The sequence below is a fragment of the Pseudophryne corroboree genome, chromosome 8, assembly GCF_028390025.1.
Source record: "Pseudophryne corroboree isolate aPseCor3 chromosome 8, aPseCor3.hap2, whole genome shotgun sequence".
NCBI classification, from domain to species: Eukaryota; Metazoa; Chordata; class Amphibia; order Anura; family Myobatrachidae; genus Pseudophryne; species Pseudophryne corroboree.
The window spans coordinates 15323289-15335796 of NC_086451.1; the positions used below are offsets into that span (position 1 = coordinate 15323289).

The window sequence follows — 12508 nt, forward strand, 5'->3', positions numbered from 1 at the left end:
TCACAGTGAGCGCCGGCTACAGGAGACGCTGCGCCCGGGTCACCAGTACTTGTCACTCACAGTGAGCGCCGGCTACAGGAGACGCTGCGCCCGGGTCACCAGTACCTGTGTCACTCACAGTGAGCGCCGGCTACAGGAGACGCTGCGCCCGGGTCACCAGTACTTGTGTCACTCACAGTGAGCGCCGGCTACAGGAGACGCTGCGCCCGGGTCACCAGTACTTGTGTCACTCACAGTGAGCGCCGGCTACAGGAGACGCTGCGCCCGGGTCACCAATACTTGTGTCACTCACAGTGAGCGCCGGCTACAGGAGACGCTGCGCCCGGGTCACCAGTACTTGTGTCACTCACAGTGAGCGCCGGCTACAGGAGACGCTGCGCCCGGGTCACCAGTACTTGTGTCACTCACAGTGAGCGCCGGCTACAGGAAACGCTGCGCCCGGGTCACCAGTACCGTTATCACTCACAGTGAGCGCCGGCTACAGGAGACGCTGCGCCCGGGTCACCAGTACCGTTATCACTCACAGTGAGCGCCGGCTACAGGAGACGCTGCACCCGGGTCACCAGTACTTGTGTCACTCACAGTGAGCGCCGGCTACAGGAGACGCTGCGCCCGGGTCACCAGTACTTGTGTCACTCACAGTGAGCGCCGGCTACAGGAGACGCTGCGCCCGGGTCACCAGTACTTGTGTCACTCACAGTGAGCGCTACTTACAGGAGACGCTGCGCCCGGGTCACCAGTACTTGTGTCACTCACAGTGAGAGCCGGCTATAGGAGACGCTGCGCCCGGGTCACCAGTACTTGTGTCACTCACAGTGAGCGCCGGCTACAGGAGACGCTGCGCCCGTGTCACCAGTACCTGTGTCACTCACAGTGAGCGCCCGCTACAGGAGACGCTGCGCCCGGGTCACCAGTACCTGTGTCACTCACAGTGAGCGCTGCCTACAGGAGACGCTGCGCCCGGGTCACCAGTACCTGTGTCACTCACAGTGAGCGCCGGCTACAGGAGACGCTGCGCCCGGGTCACCAGTACCTGTGTCACTCACAGTGAGTGCCGGCTACAGGAGACGCTGCGCCCGGGTCACCAGTACTTGTGTCACTCACAGTGAGCGCCGGCTACAGGAGACGCTGCGCCCGGGTCACCAGTACCTGTGTCACTCACAGTGAGTGCCGGCTACAGGAGACGCTGCGCCCGGGTCACCAGTACTTGTGTCACTCACAGTGAGCGATGGCTACAGGAGACGCTGAGCCCGGGTCACCAGTACTTGTGTCACTCACAGTGAGTGCCGGCTACAGGAGACGCTGCGCCCGGGTCACCAGTACTTGTGTCACTCACAGTGAGCGATGGCTACAGGAGACGCTGCGCCCGGGTCACCAGTACTTGTGTCACTCACAGTGAGCGCTGCCTACAGGAGACGCTGCGCCCGGGTCACCAGTACCTGTGTCACTCACAGTGAGTGCCGGCTACAGAAGACGCTGCGCCCGGGTCACCAGTACTTGTGTCACTCACAGTGAGCGCTGCCTACAGGAGACGCTGCGCCCGGGTCACCAGTACCTGTGTCACTCACAGTGAGTGCCGGCTACAGAAGACGCTGCGCCCGGGTCACCAGTACTTGTGTCACTCACAGTGAGCGCCGGCTACAGGAGACGCTGCACCCGGGTCACCAGTACTTGTGTCACTCACAGTGAGCGCCGGCTACAGGAGACGCTGCGCCCGGGTCACCAGTACCTGTGTCACTCACAGTGAGCGCCGGCTACAGGAGACGCTGCGCCCGGGTCACCAGTACTTGTGTCACTCACAGTGAGCGCCGGCTACAGGAGACGCTGCGCCCGGGTCACCAGTACTTGTGTCACTCACAGTGAGCGCCGGCTACAGGAGACGCTGCGCCCGGGTCACCAGTACTTGTGTCACTCACAGTGAGCGCCGGCTACAGGAGACGCTGCGCCCGGGTCACCAGTACCTGTGTCACTCACAGTGAGCGCCGGCTACAGGAGACGCTGCGCCCGGGTCACCAGTACTTGTCACTCACAGTGAGCGCCGGCTACAGGAGACGCTGCGCCCGGGTCACCAGTACTTGTGTCACTCACAGTGAGCGCCGGCTACAGGAGACGCTGCGCCCGGGTCACCAGTACTTGTGTCACTCACAGTGAGCGCCGGCTACAGGAGACGCTGCGCCCGGGTCACCAGTACTTGTGTCACTCACAGTGAGCGCCGGCTACAGGAGACGCTGCACCCGGGTCACCAGTACTTGTGTCACTCACAGTGAGCGCCGGCTACAGGAGACGCTGCGCCCGGGTCACCAGTACCTGTGTCACCAGTCAGACATTCAGGTTGCATGCTGGGATATAAGTGGTTATTTAATGCATTATATGGGGAATCTGAGGTAGATTCTCCTCACCCCCCCACCATTAGTTTTGTTGCCCCCCCCCCCTCTCTCTGACCCTACTCTCTTGTGTTCTCCGCAGGTTTTGCGATTGGCTGGGGCCCTATTCCCTGGCTGGTCATGTCTGAAATCTTCCCACTGCGCGCCAGGGGTGTGGCCAGCGGAATGTGTGTGGTAACTAACTGGGGCTGCGCCTTCCTCGTCACAAAGATCTTTCATGACCTGATGGTAAGTGATGATGATTTAATGGTCTCATGACTTTTCTGGTTCTCCTACCCATCCTCTATGAAAGAGTGGGGCAAGTGGGCCAATCGGCTGCTACCTATCACTTTATACCATTTATAGCTGGAATTTGATTGGTTGCTATGGGAAACTTTCAATCTTTAGAAGTGGGTAAATGGAATTATCGACAGTGGGAGTAAAACAACCACTGACCTTTCATTGCACATATAACAATGTCGAACAGGGATAACGAAATGCACATGCAATGTGCGTGGTGGCACAGTGGTTAGCATTGTGACGCCTCCCAGCACGGTTATCTTGGGATGTGTTTAATCCCATAAAGTCTAACCACAAACTGTGAGTGTATGTGGCAGGTTCCAGTGGGACGCTGATGAATGTGATTACACAGGGTGGTCTTCAGTATGCCGGCTGTCGGGATCCCGGCGCACAGTATACCGCCGTCGGAATCCCGACAGCCGGCATTCCAACACTTTTTCTCCCTCTTGGGGGTCCACGACCCCCCTGGAGGGAGAATAAATAGCGCGCGCCACCGTGCCCGCAAGGGGCTTGTTTGCGCTCGCCCAGCTGTCGGTATGCCGGCGGTCAGGATTCCGGCACCGGTATGCTGGCCGCCGGGAGCCCGGCCGCCGGCATACCCCACTACACCCGATTACACAGGACAGTGACCGAGGGTATCTAAGATGGCCGCCTCGCCCTCTGCAGTCATGTAAAGAGCTTTGAGTCCTGTTGGCAGACAGGTGCCATATAAACAAAGAATAATATTTTTTATTATTATTAATCATTTTATGTATTCAGCAAATACAAGGCCTCAGCTGCATGTTCTGAATATACAATGTGGGAGATGGAATAAGCAGTGAGGTTCCGTCTGAATACATAATGAGTAATCCGCCGGGAATTCTCGCTCTCTATTGCGTGCATACCATAAATGAGCAAGGTCGTGGTGTCCAGTTATGTGCGCGGTTGGTACTTTGCACGTTGCCCTGACAGAACCCTGTCCACCATTTTGTACACCATTTCTGGTAACATTGAACTGGTGCATTTTATTACATTGGTTTTATTTTAGGGTTAAATCCTTGGACACAATCCACAGTGTTATAGAACTGTTATACGACACAGTCTGGTTATTTATACTGCCGGTGCGCCTGTTTATACATCTCTGTTTTTGGCAGGACTCTCTGACCTCCTACGGGACCTTCTGGTTATTTGCCGGTTTCTGTGGCCTGAACGTCGTCTTCACCATTTTGTGTGTCCCTGAGACAAAGGGAAAAACTCTGGAAGAGATTGAATCTTATTTCCAGCGAGGGCAGAATAGAGGGGGACTCGGCCCTGTCTCCAACATCATTCAATGACGCATAGAGATAACGGGCGCACAGTCGCATGACCCGGCCGCGTGACGCCTCTCCTCAGGGACCGCTCTGGTGCTGGCGTGTTCTACTACAGTAGCTGAACCTGGTGCTTTACGGCCTTTGCGCTCCGTTCTTATTGCAGTAAGTGCTGGAAATGACCACGCGGAATACACCAGGCTGACATTTGTGTACTGAGCCCATGCCGACTCCGGATTCCCTCATCACGCGTCGCTGCGGAGATCGACGCTCAAGCATAATGGCTTCTCCCTGCCGTGTTTCTGACTAGAGGTATTTGCAGAAATAAGACTGCGAGACGCACAGAATTTTGTGCTCTGTCCTAGGAAAGGGGCGGGACATTGTCATTCACAAGCCCCGCCTATTGGTAATTAGCCAATGTGCGTTCTAGGGGGAGCGTATTCCTAGTGACGCACTTAAGTCTAATGTTAAATTATGTCAGTCACTGTCTCATTCCAATGCTGTATCTTCTGCCACAGTGTTATTGGGGAGAAAGTAGTTACCCCCCCCCCCACTAGTCATTAGGTATATGTGGTATAAGCTCCACACACGTGTGAGGTCGCAGAGGTGGGTGTATCCCATACTTTGTTGTAGCAACGTCCGCCATCGTGGATTACTGAGGCAGAACGCTCCACCGCTTTGGTCTGCGGGCAGGAATGAATATAAATAGGTAAAAAAAAAAAAAATATATATATATATATATATATATATATATATATATATATATATATATATATATATATATAAAATTTGTCATATTGCACTATGCACATAGAAGATTTTACCGTTTCATTATTAAATGTAATGGGATACCATGTAACGTGTAAGGTAAGTTACATCACATTATGTCACCCATAGTAATATTGGTGAATAACAGTATTAATCTAGAACACACACATGTGACTGAAATTGTTACTTTCTGGGTGACTCTAGAGCATGGATCTTCAACCTGCGGCCCTCCAGCTGCTGTCGAACTACACATCCCAGCATGCCTTACTAACTAAACTGTGGCAGGGCATGCTGGTATGTGTAGTTCTGCAGCAGCTGGAGGGCCGCAGGTTGAGGACCCATGCTCTAGAGCACTGTTGTGTGTTGGTACATTGTTACATTCAGGGATTGTATCTATGATGGAAGTTGTGTCGCTGTGTGCGATCTTTGATCTTCTGATCTCAGGGGAAGTGAACGTTCTGTCTGTCTTTAAATAAAACGTCATATCTGTTGATGATTTTTATATATTGGAGTCTATTCTCGTTTGTATTCTCGGACAGCCGCAGAGATGTGCTGGGTAAATCCTGTACGTATGTTATAACTCGAGTGTTTATATTTGGCTACAAATGTCTATTATATGCATTTGCAGCACTATATATTAGGCTACCGTGCTCACTATGGGGCAGATGTATTAAGCCTGTAGAAGGGCTAAAGAAGTGATAAGTGCAAGGTGATAACGCACCAGCCAATCGGCTCCAATATGTAACTTGACAGGAGCTGATTGGCTGGTGCGTTATCACCTTCCACTTATCACTTCTCCAGGCTTAATACATCTGCCCCAATGCGGCAGCTGCTCTACCAGAGGAGACAAAGTGACTGACAGCTTGTCAGTCTTGCATTGCACCATGTGGATTGGTTGATTCATACACAGGGGTGGGGCCAGTGATGTCTCAGCCACTGAAATGACTCCATTCTCTGCTTGTGGATGTACATTGCATCTCGTCAGGGCAGTGTCCTATAGATGGAGGGTGTGCGGTTAATATATAATCTTTCAAGATCCCGACAGGCGGCTAAATGCTGGTGGTTGGAACCCGTATTCCCACTCGGGTGGTTAGTCCATGCCACCACCCGAGTGAGAATATAATCTGTGGCAAGCGCACCGGGTCCGATGCGTGGCGAGCCCACGAGCAGACTCGCTGCCAGGATGCCGCTGTCGGGATACTGACCGCTGGCATCCCAACAACCGGTGTATCGCATGTATTCCATAAGGAGGGATGGGGTTCAGGTGCCTGAAATAGCGGGAGATGTAATATTGAATGTTCTAGAACAGAGCTGCAGAGTTTGTGCGTAGTGTAACCAGATTTCCTCTCTAAAGGGCACATCAGCAGCTAAGACTCCTCGCCAAACTTGTCGCGGTGTACGGTTATAGCGTCATGTCACAGAAACAGGTTGGGATTGGTGCACGGCTTGTGGTGGATGTGATTAGCCAGCCGGATCGCTGCTCATCTTAAACGTCTGTCTTGCTGTTATCAAAGGCAGTGCACCAATCACAAACCTGTTCCCGTGACCTGACGCTATCACCGTACACCGTGACAAGTTAGGGATGAATGTCAGCTGCTGATGTGCTTGATGGACGCAGAAATCTGATCACACTACGCACCTCAATGTGTGACCATGTTCCCATCAGGGGTGTCTGCATCCCGTCCGCCAGTCCCGCCGTTTAACACCTGATGCTGGGACAGTATGACTGATATTAGGCGCGGTGTAATGACCGTGAGAGGAAGCAGCGATTTACCTGCTCTGGCCTGGTGGGGAAATAGAGGTAATGGTGGGGGATAGTTATGTTTAGGCACTAGAGGGGTGGGGGATAGCCGTAGCCGCCTCCCCCTCCGAGTTTTAGCCCTAGCCGACACCCCCTCCGAGTCTTAGTCCTAGCCGCCACCCTAAACGGGTAAGGGTAGGGGACAGAGGAGGGGTAAAATAATTACCCTGTTTGCATTCTAAATGTTGGGATTCTGTGGTCGGTCATGTGACCACCGGGCTCCGGTACCACACCCGTATCGCTGACCTTCGTTTGTTATAGATCATTTCCTGCGCTCATCGCACATTTGCGCACAAACCAATAAAATAAACCTGAGACCAAATTTCATAAATATTTATTACATATCAAGAACAAAACGGTTCTACCTCCACAGCGGTGATCCCACGGCACTTCCAAATATTGTGGTAATAATTATTAATACTTCAGTATTTATACAGGCCACATTTGAAACACCAAAACATTGACATTATCACTTGGCTTAGAAATAATGGAAATACAATATAGTTTAAGACACTTGGTGATAAATCTTCTTTTTGTTACATTTCTGGTATCACAGAAGTTCAGCAACAGTCTAACTGTACAGAATCAGATACAAAACCACCGCTAAAGGTCAGGGCGTGGGGGCAACCGGACAAAAATAAGGTGACGGGGGGGGGGGGGGGGGGGCTAATAAAATAAAAAGAGAAACAGATTTGTACAAACCTCGGCGTGGTAACATTTGTTTCAACAAGTTAAATATCTAATAATAAATAAGTAAATAAATCTGCAAAAAAATATCCCTTTCTTTTTTTTGTCTTTGTAATGTTCTGCGCAAGGCTCGTCGTCTCGATAGTGTTCCAGAGTTCACATTTTACAGGTGGTCTATCAGCTGAAGTGCAGGAGGGGGGGTGTAGGGGGGTGGGTGCGGCCATGTGGTTCACAGGTGGTCACACATTGCTGTGCTCTGGGGGCAATCGCGTAATAAACATCACCATGCGTTACCTGGGAGCGGTCGTATCACTGGGGTCTGGCCTACGCGCTCTCCTTCCTATGCGGGATTTAGGGGAAGGCCGGGCAGGGGATGATCTATAACCTGTATTATGCTCTGACAGCCTATAGGGGGAGTTGTAGTTCCACGGTAGTAAATCTCCGACACCCGTCTCCTCCATCTACACGTGAGGAGATTATACGGCAGGTTATGGTACCATCAGATAGGAATGCATAGGCTGGGGTTAGTCCACGTACATGTTACATGCAAGCAGCTGTTATAATGTAAACATGCTTGGTGTTTCATCTATAACTAAAACTAGGGTGAGTGTTTGGGGGGGGGGGTCACCATCATTCCAGTGCCCCAGCTAGCCATATTTTGATTGCACTTTTGAGGTTCTGCGATCTGCGGCCCACTCCCTCTGGATTAATCCATATGACGTGTGATTGGGGAAATCCTTAAAACATGGCCACACAGGTCCCTTGGAAGGGGTCGATCTGCAGTACACAGGTACGATAACGTGTGATGGTTGGATAGATGTGGTATCATCATTCAGGCACAGTTCTGCAGGCCAGATATACAGGATAGCCTCACTAGTCACAGGAATATCCTTTCCCTGATCTAGCCGGGCTGATGCATCTAGAAGTCTGACATTATAATGGCAGTGATGGCACCACAATGATTATAGCACGTTCCTGCAATGGGCAGAGCCTCCGCTGAGTATCTATATATGTGCCCTCCGGGCACAATTCTCTGCAGACCACCAGAGGGGAATAGCCCTTACAGGTAATCATACCCGCTAGCAACAGAGGAGTACTGTTACTCTGTCCATGTGGCATATGAGAAAGGAGCACTAGTACTGGGGGTTGTGACATTAATTTCATTACTTTGCAGGCCCATCTCGCCCTAAGGAGACTGTTATCCCTGGTCTGTCTGTGTACTGGTGACCTCAGGGCTGTCTGTCTGTGTACTGGTGACCCCAGGGCTGTCTGTCTGTGTACTGGTGACCCCAGGGCTGTCTGTCTGTGTACTGGTGACCCCAGGGCTGTCTGTCTGTGTACTGGTAATCCTCCATGTACTGGTGACCCCCGGTCTGTCTGTCCGTGTACTGGTGACCCCCGGTGTGTCTGTCCGTGTACTGGTGACCCCCGGTGTGTCTGTCCGTGTACTGGTGACCCCCGGTGTGTCTGTCCGTGTACTGGTGACCCCCGGTCTGTCTGTCCGTGTACTGGTGACCCCCGGTCTGTCTGTCCGTGTACTGGTGACCCCCGGTCTGTCTGTCTGTGTACTGGTATTTCTCCGTGTACTGGTGACCCCCGGTCTGTCTGTCTGTCTGTGTACTGGTATTTCTCCGTGTACTGGTGACCCCCGGTCTGTCTGTCTGTCTGTGTACTGGTAATACTTGGTCGGTCTGTCTGTCTGTCTGTCTGTCTGTCTATCTATCTATACTGGTAATACTTGGTCTGTCTAGCTGTCCGTCCGGCCAGGTTACTTATGGTCTGTTTGTTCCGCTTGGTTTGTTTGTATATATTCATTTATGTTTAGGTACAGGTCACTCCTGGTCGCTCTGCCTGTCCGTGTACATGTTACGTCTATCTGTGTACATGTTACTCCTGGTCGGGCTGTCTGGGTAGAGGTTACCCCTGATCTGCCTGTCTGTGTCTCCAGGTGAGTGTACAGGTAAGTCGCATGACATTTCATGTGTCTGTCATGGCGACTAGCTGCATCATGCATCACTCTATAGAGGGTTATTACACTGTAAATGGCCATATTTATAGTAGACTATTCACAACGGACAAATGATTTTGCTTTATGAAATAGGAGTCTGAGAAACACTCTTGAAATATTTTGGATTTAGCAATGTCGGTATTTCAGCTGTGGCTCTGGGCCGTAGCGGCTTCAGGCATTTTTTTTTTTTGGGGGTGGAGGGGTCATTTTTTGGTGGCACAGACTCTGAATGACTAAATCTTTCTCCTCCCTGTAGCAGGGGTACAGTAGTACCTGGGTACACAGGCGCAGAGCGTGGGGGAATAGCAGCTTAGATACATGGAGGAAGAATCTTTCTGTCACTGTAGAAAAATATTTATCTAGATTCCCTGTAATTCACTATGAGTGGAAATGACAGTTTCAGGAGAGAATAGGACAATAAACATTAAGTAGCAGCAGAAGTCATAACGCGGGCCAGCCTTAGGAAACCGGGGTGTGATAAAGCCCATATACCAGCATAAAAGACACATCGGAGCCGATTCAATTGTTGGTCTCCTCAGCCGCCACTAGATGGCGCCCAACAGAGCAATTCAATTGTTGCTCCATTCGGGCGAGCTGCAGCCGCAGATCCAGATTTCAGCTCGAAGCCCCCTGCGGTGCAAGCTGAAAAGTGTGTAAACTCTGTGGTTTTAACACCTTAGGTTTATCTGCTTTACGCGGCTAAACCCGGTACTAATGGGCGCGCATACAGGGCATGCATGCCCAACGGGGGCAACAATTGAATAGCCCAAGTTGGCGCCCATAAAACAATTTAATCGTCCCCATCATGTTCAGAAAGACAAAATAAATCATGGTTTGTTAGTTTGAGATATTCCGCAGAATATATATCTATATGGGGGTAGATGGAGCAAAGCAATGTTCTGCAGGTCGATGGAGAGGTCAGTAATAATCTGCAGAATATATCACTGTATCTGTCGGGGTAGATTGGGCAATGTTCTGCAGATCACTAGAGAGGTCAGTAATGTAATAATCTGCAGAATATATCACTATGTCTCTCTCGGGGTAATCGGAATAGGGCAATGTCCTGCAGATCTCTTGAATGAATATGAGAAAAGGGCAAATAATTCCCAGTAATGTAAACCCTACAATATTATACAACAATATTAAAAACTTGTATTATTAAGTACATTGATAATTGATAAATAAAGTGACGGTGACATTTTCTGATGATTGTTCATATAACGTAGACGCCGGAATAAATAGCATTTTTCGAACCCAGACGGATTGTACGGTTCTGGTTGGATTTGACGTGTAAAGTAGAATAAAATCATTATTGTGTCAGCTCTTCTGTGGATCACAAGATATATACTATAACCGATATATATATATATTTATATAAAAAGGCAACAAACCTAGGTCCTGCGGCAGTGACACGCTGGCAACAGGACGCGGCGGTCCAGCGTGCGAGAACTCTGTGTGCCTACCCCCAGCAGCAGTGTTAGGACGATCCTTACTAGGACTGGACATTTGTGAGGAGAGAGGGGTGGGAAGGACACGGGACACGGAGATTGTCTTCACTTCAGATCCACAAAGTCTTCATCAAAGGACGTGGCCATGTTGAAGGGGCTGCTGAAAGGTGGGCTCTCCTCCACGCTGACGTTAGACTCGGGGTCCGAACTGGTAGAACAGTGACGCTGTCCTTCTGAATTGCTTTCAAAAGAGCCAGAATTTATCCTGGTAAGAAAATAGATGTATCCGTGTCAATCATAAGTGTGGAGGAAAGGCCCCCCCCAATTAATTTGAGAGGCGTCAGTCAATGCACTGGGTCGTGGGCACCGTCTAGTGCATGGGTCTTCAACCTGCGGCCCTCCAGCTGCTGTGGAACTACACATCCCAGCATGCCCTGCCACAGTGTTGCTATTAAGGCATGCTAAAACTGAGCAGGGCATGCTGGGATGTGTAGTTCCACAACAGCTGGAGGGCCACAGGCTGAAGACCCATGGTCTAGTGCAGGCATGTCCAAACTGCGGCCCTCCAGCTGTTGAGAAACTACACATACCAGCATGCGTTGACACAGCTTTAGCATTCTCTGCTGACAGCAAAACTGTGTCAGGGCATGCTGGGATATGTAGTTTCACAACAGCTGGAGGGCCGCCGTTTGGACATGCCTGGTCTAGTGTGGCTGTAGCCCCTTTCTGGCTGCTTCACCTCCTCCCTCCCCACGGCGCTTTCTCCGCCCGCCCCATGGTGTGTCCTTCTAAGGAAGGGAATGCGAGTAAGGGAGCTGGGCATAGGAAGGTGCACATTGGCGGAAAGTCAGATCGACTCCCAGGTCTGGGAGTGTGGCTGTGGGGAGAACCCACCTCCATAGGAGAGAGCTACCAGGTATGTAGTATCATTGACTGTAAGTCAGGATTCTGCAATGGTAACGAGGAGGAGGCGGAGGGATTTTCAGGGAAATCTAATTTTACATTAAATTATGCAGGTACAGCAGTGTTTCCCAACCACGGTCCTCAAGGCGGGTGTAGTATGGTATGCTGGCGGCCGGGCTCCCGGCGACCAGCATACCGGCACCGGGACCCCGACCGCCGGCATACCAACAGCGTGGCGAGCACAAATGAGCTCCTTGCGGTCTCTCTGTGCTCGGCACGCTGCAGACACGGTGGCGATTCTCCCTCCAGGGAGGTCGTGGACCCCCACGAGGGAGAAAATCTGTCGGTATGCCGGCTGTCGGGATTCCGGCGCCGGGATCCCGACAGTCGGCAACCTGAAGACCACCCCTCAAGGCACACTAACAGGGCAGGTTTTAGTGATATCCAGGCTGCAGCACAGATGGTTAACTTAAAATAACTGAGCTACTCATGAAGTCACCTGTGCTTGAAGCCTGGATATCCCTAAAACCTGCCCTGTTAGTGTGCCTTGAGGACCGTGGTTGGGAATGCCTGAGGTACAGTATTGGAGCAGAGCTTGTTTTTCTGATGATGCAGCAGTTACACTTTCATGATTGTGTGTTGACCGCATTGTCATCCCCAGACATCTAGAAAAAAGAGGGAAGGGAGATTGGGAGTTTTTGGAAACCGCACTGGAAAAACGAAATGACCTTAAGTGAAAACCTTTCATGTGGAATACATGCTTTCCTGTGAATATAGGTTTTGCAGCAAGTATGTGTACATAGATTAATTTATTCTAAATATTTAATAGCTGGATCTAGAAATTCTACATTGTGTATGTGTGTGTGTGTGTGTATGTATGTATATATATATATATATAAAACTAGGTGGTTCATCGCGCCCTACGGGTGCTCTTCACACCGTCG

General features: G+C 50.8%; 2 protein-coding genes across 7 annotated transcripts in view; one reads left to right on the forward strand and one right to left on the reverse strand.

Annotated features, from left to right (window-relative positions):
- Positions 1-5221, forward strand: part of SLC2A8 (solute carrier family 2 member 8) — a 38157-nt gene extending 32936 nt beyond the window's left edge. For all 3 annotated transcript variants that reach the window (XM_063935950.1, XM_063935951.1, XM_063935952.1), the window contains 2 exons: positions 2467-2612; positions 3797-5221. In XM_063935950.1, coding sequence (XP_063792020.1) covers positions 2467-2612; positions 3797-3976 — 326 coding nt within the window. In that variant the 3' untranslated portion in view covers positions 3977-5221. The remainder of the gene's footprint in view (positions 1-2466; positions 2613-3796) is intronic.
- A 1615-nt stretch (positions 5222-6836) lies between these two features.
- Positions 6837-12508, reverse strand: part of GARNL3 (GTPase activating Rap/RanGAP domain like 3) — a 429083-nt gene continuing 423411 nt past the window's right edge. For all 4 annotated transcript variants that reach the window (XM_063935955.1, XM_063935954.1, XM_063935953.1 and 1 more), the window contains one exon: positions 6837-10926. In XM_063935955.1, the coding sequence (XP_063792025.1) occupies positions 10767-10926 (160 nt within the window). In that variant the 3' untranslated portion in view covers positions 6837-10766. The remainder of the gene's footprint in view (positions 10927-12508) is intronic.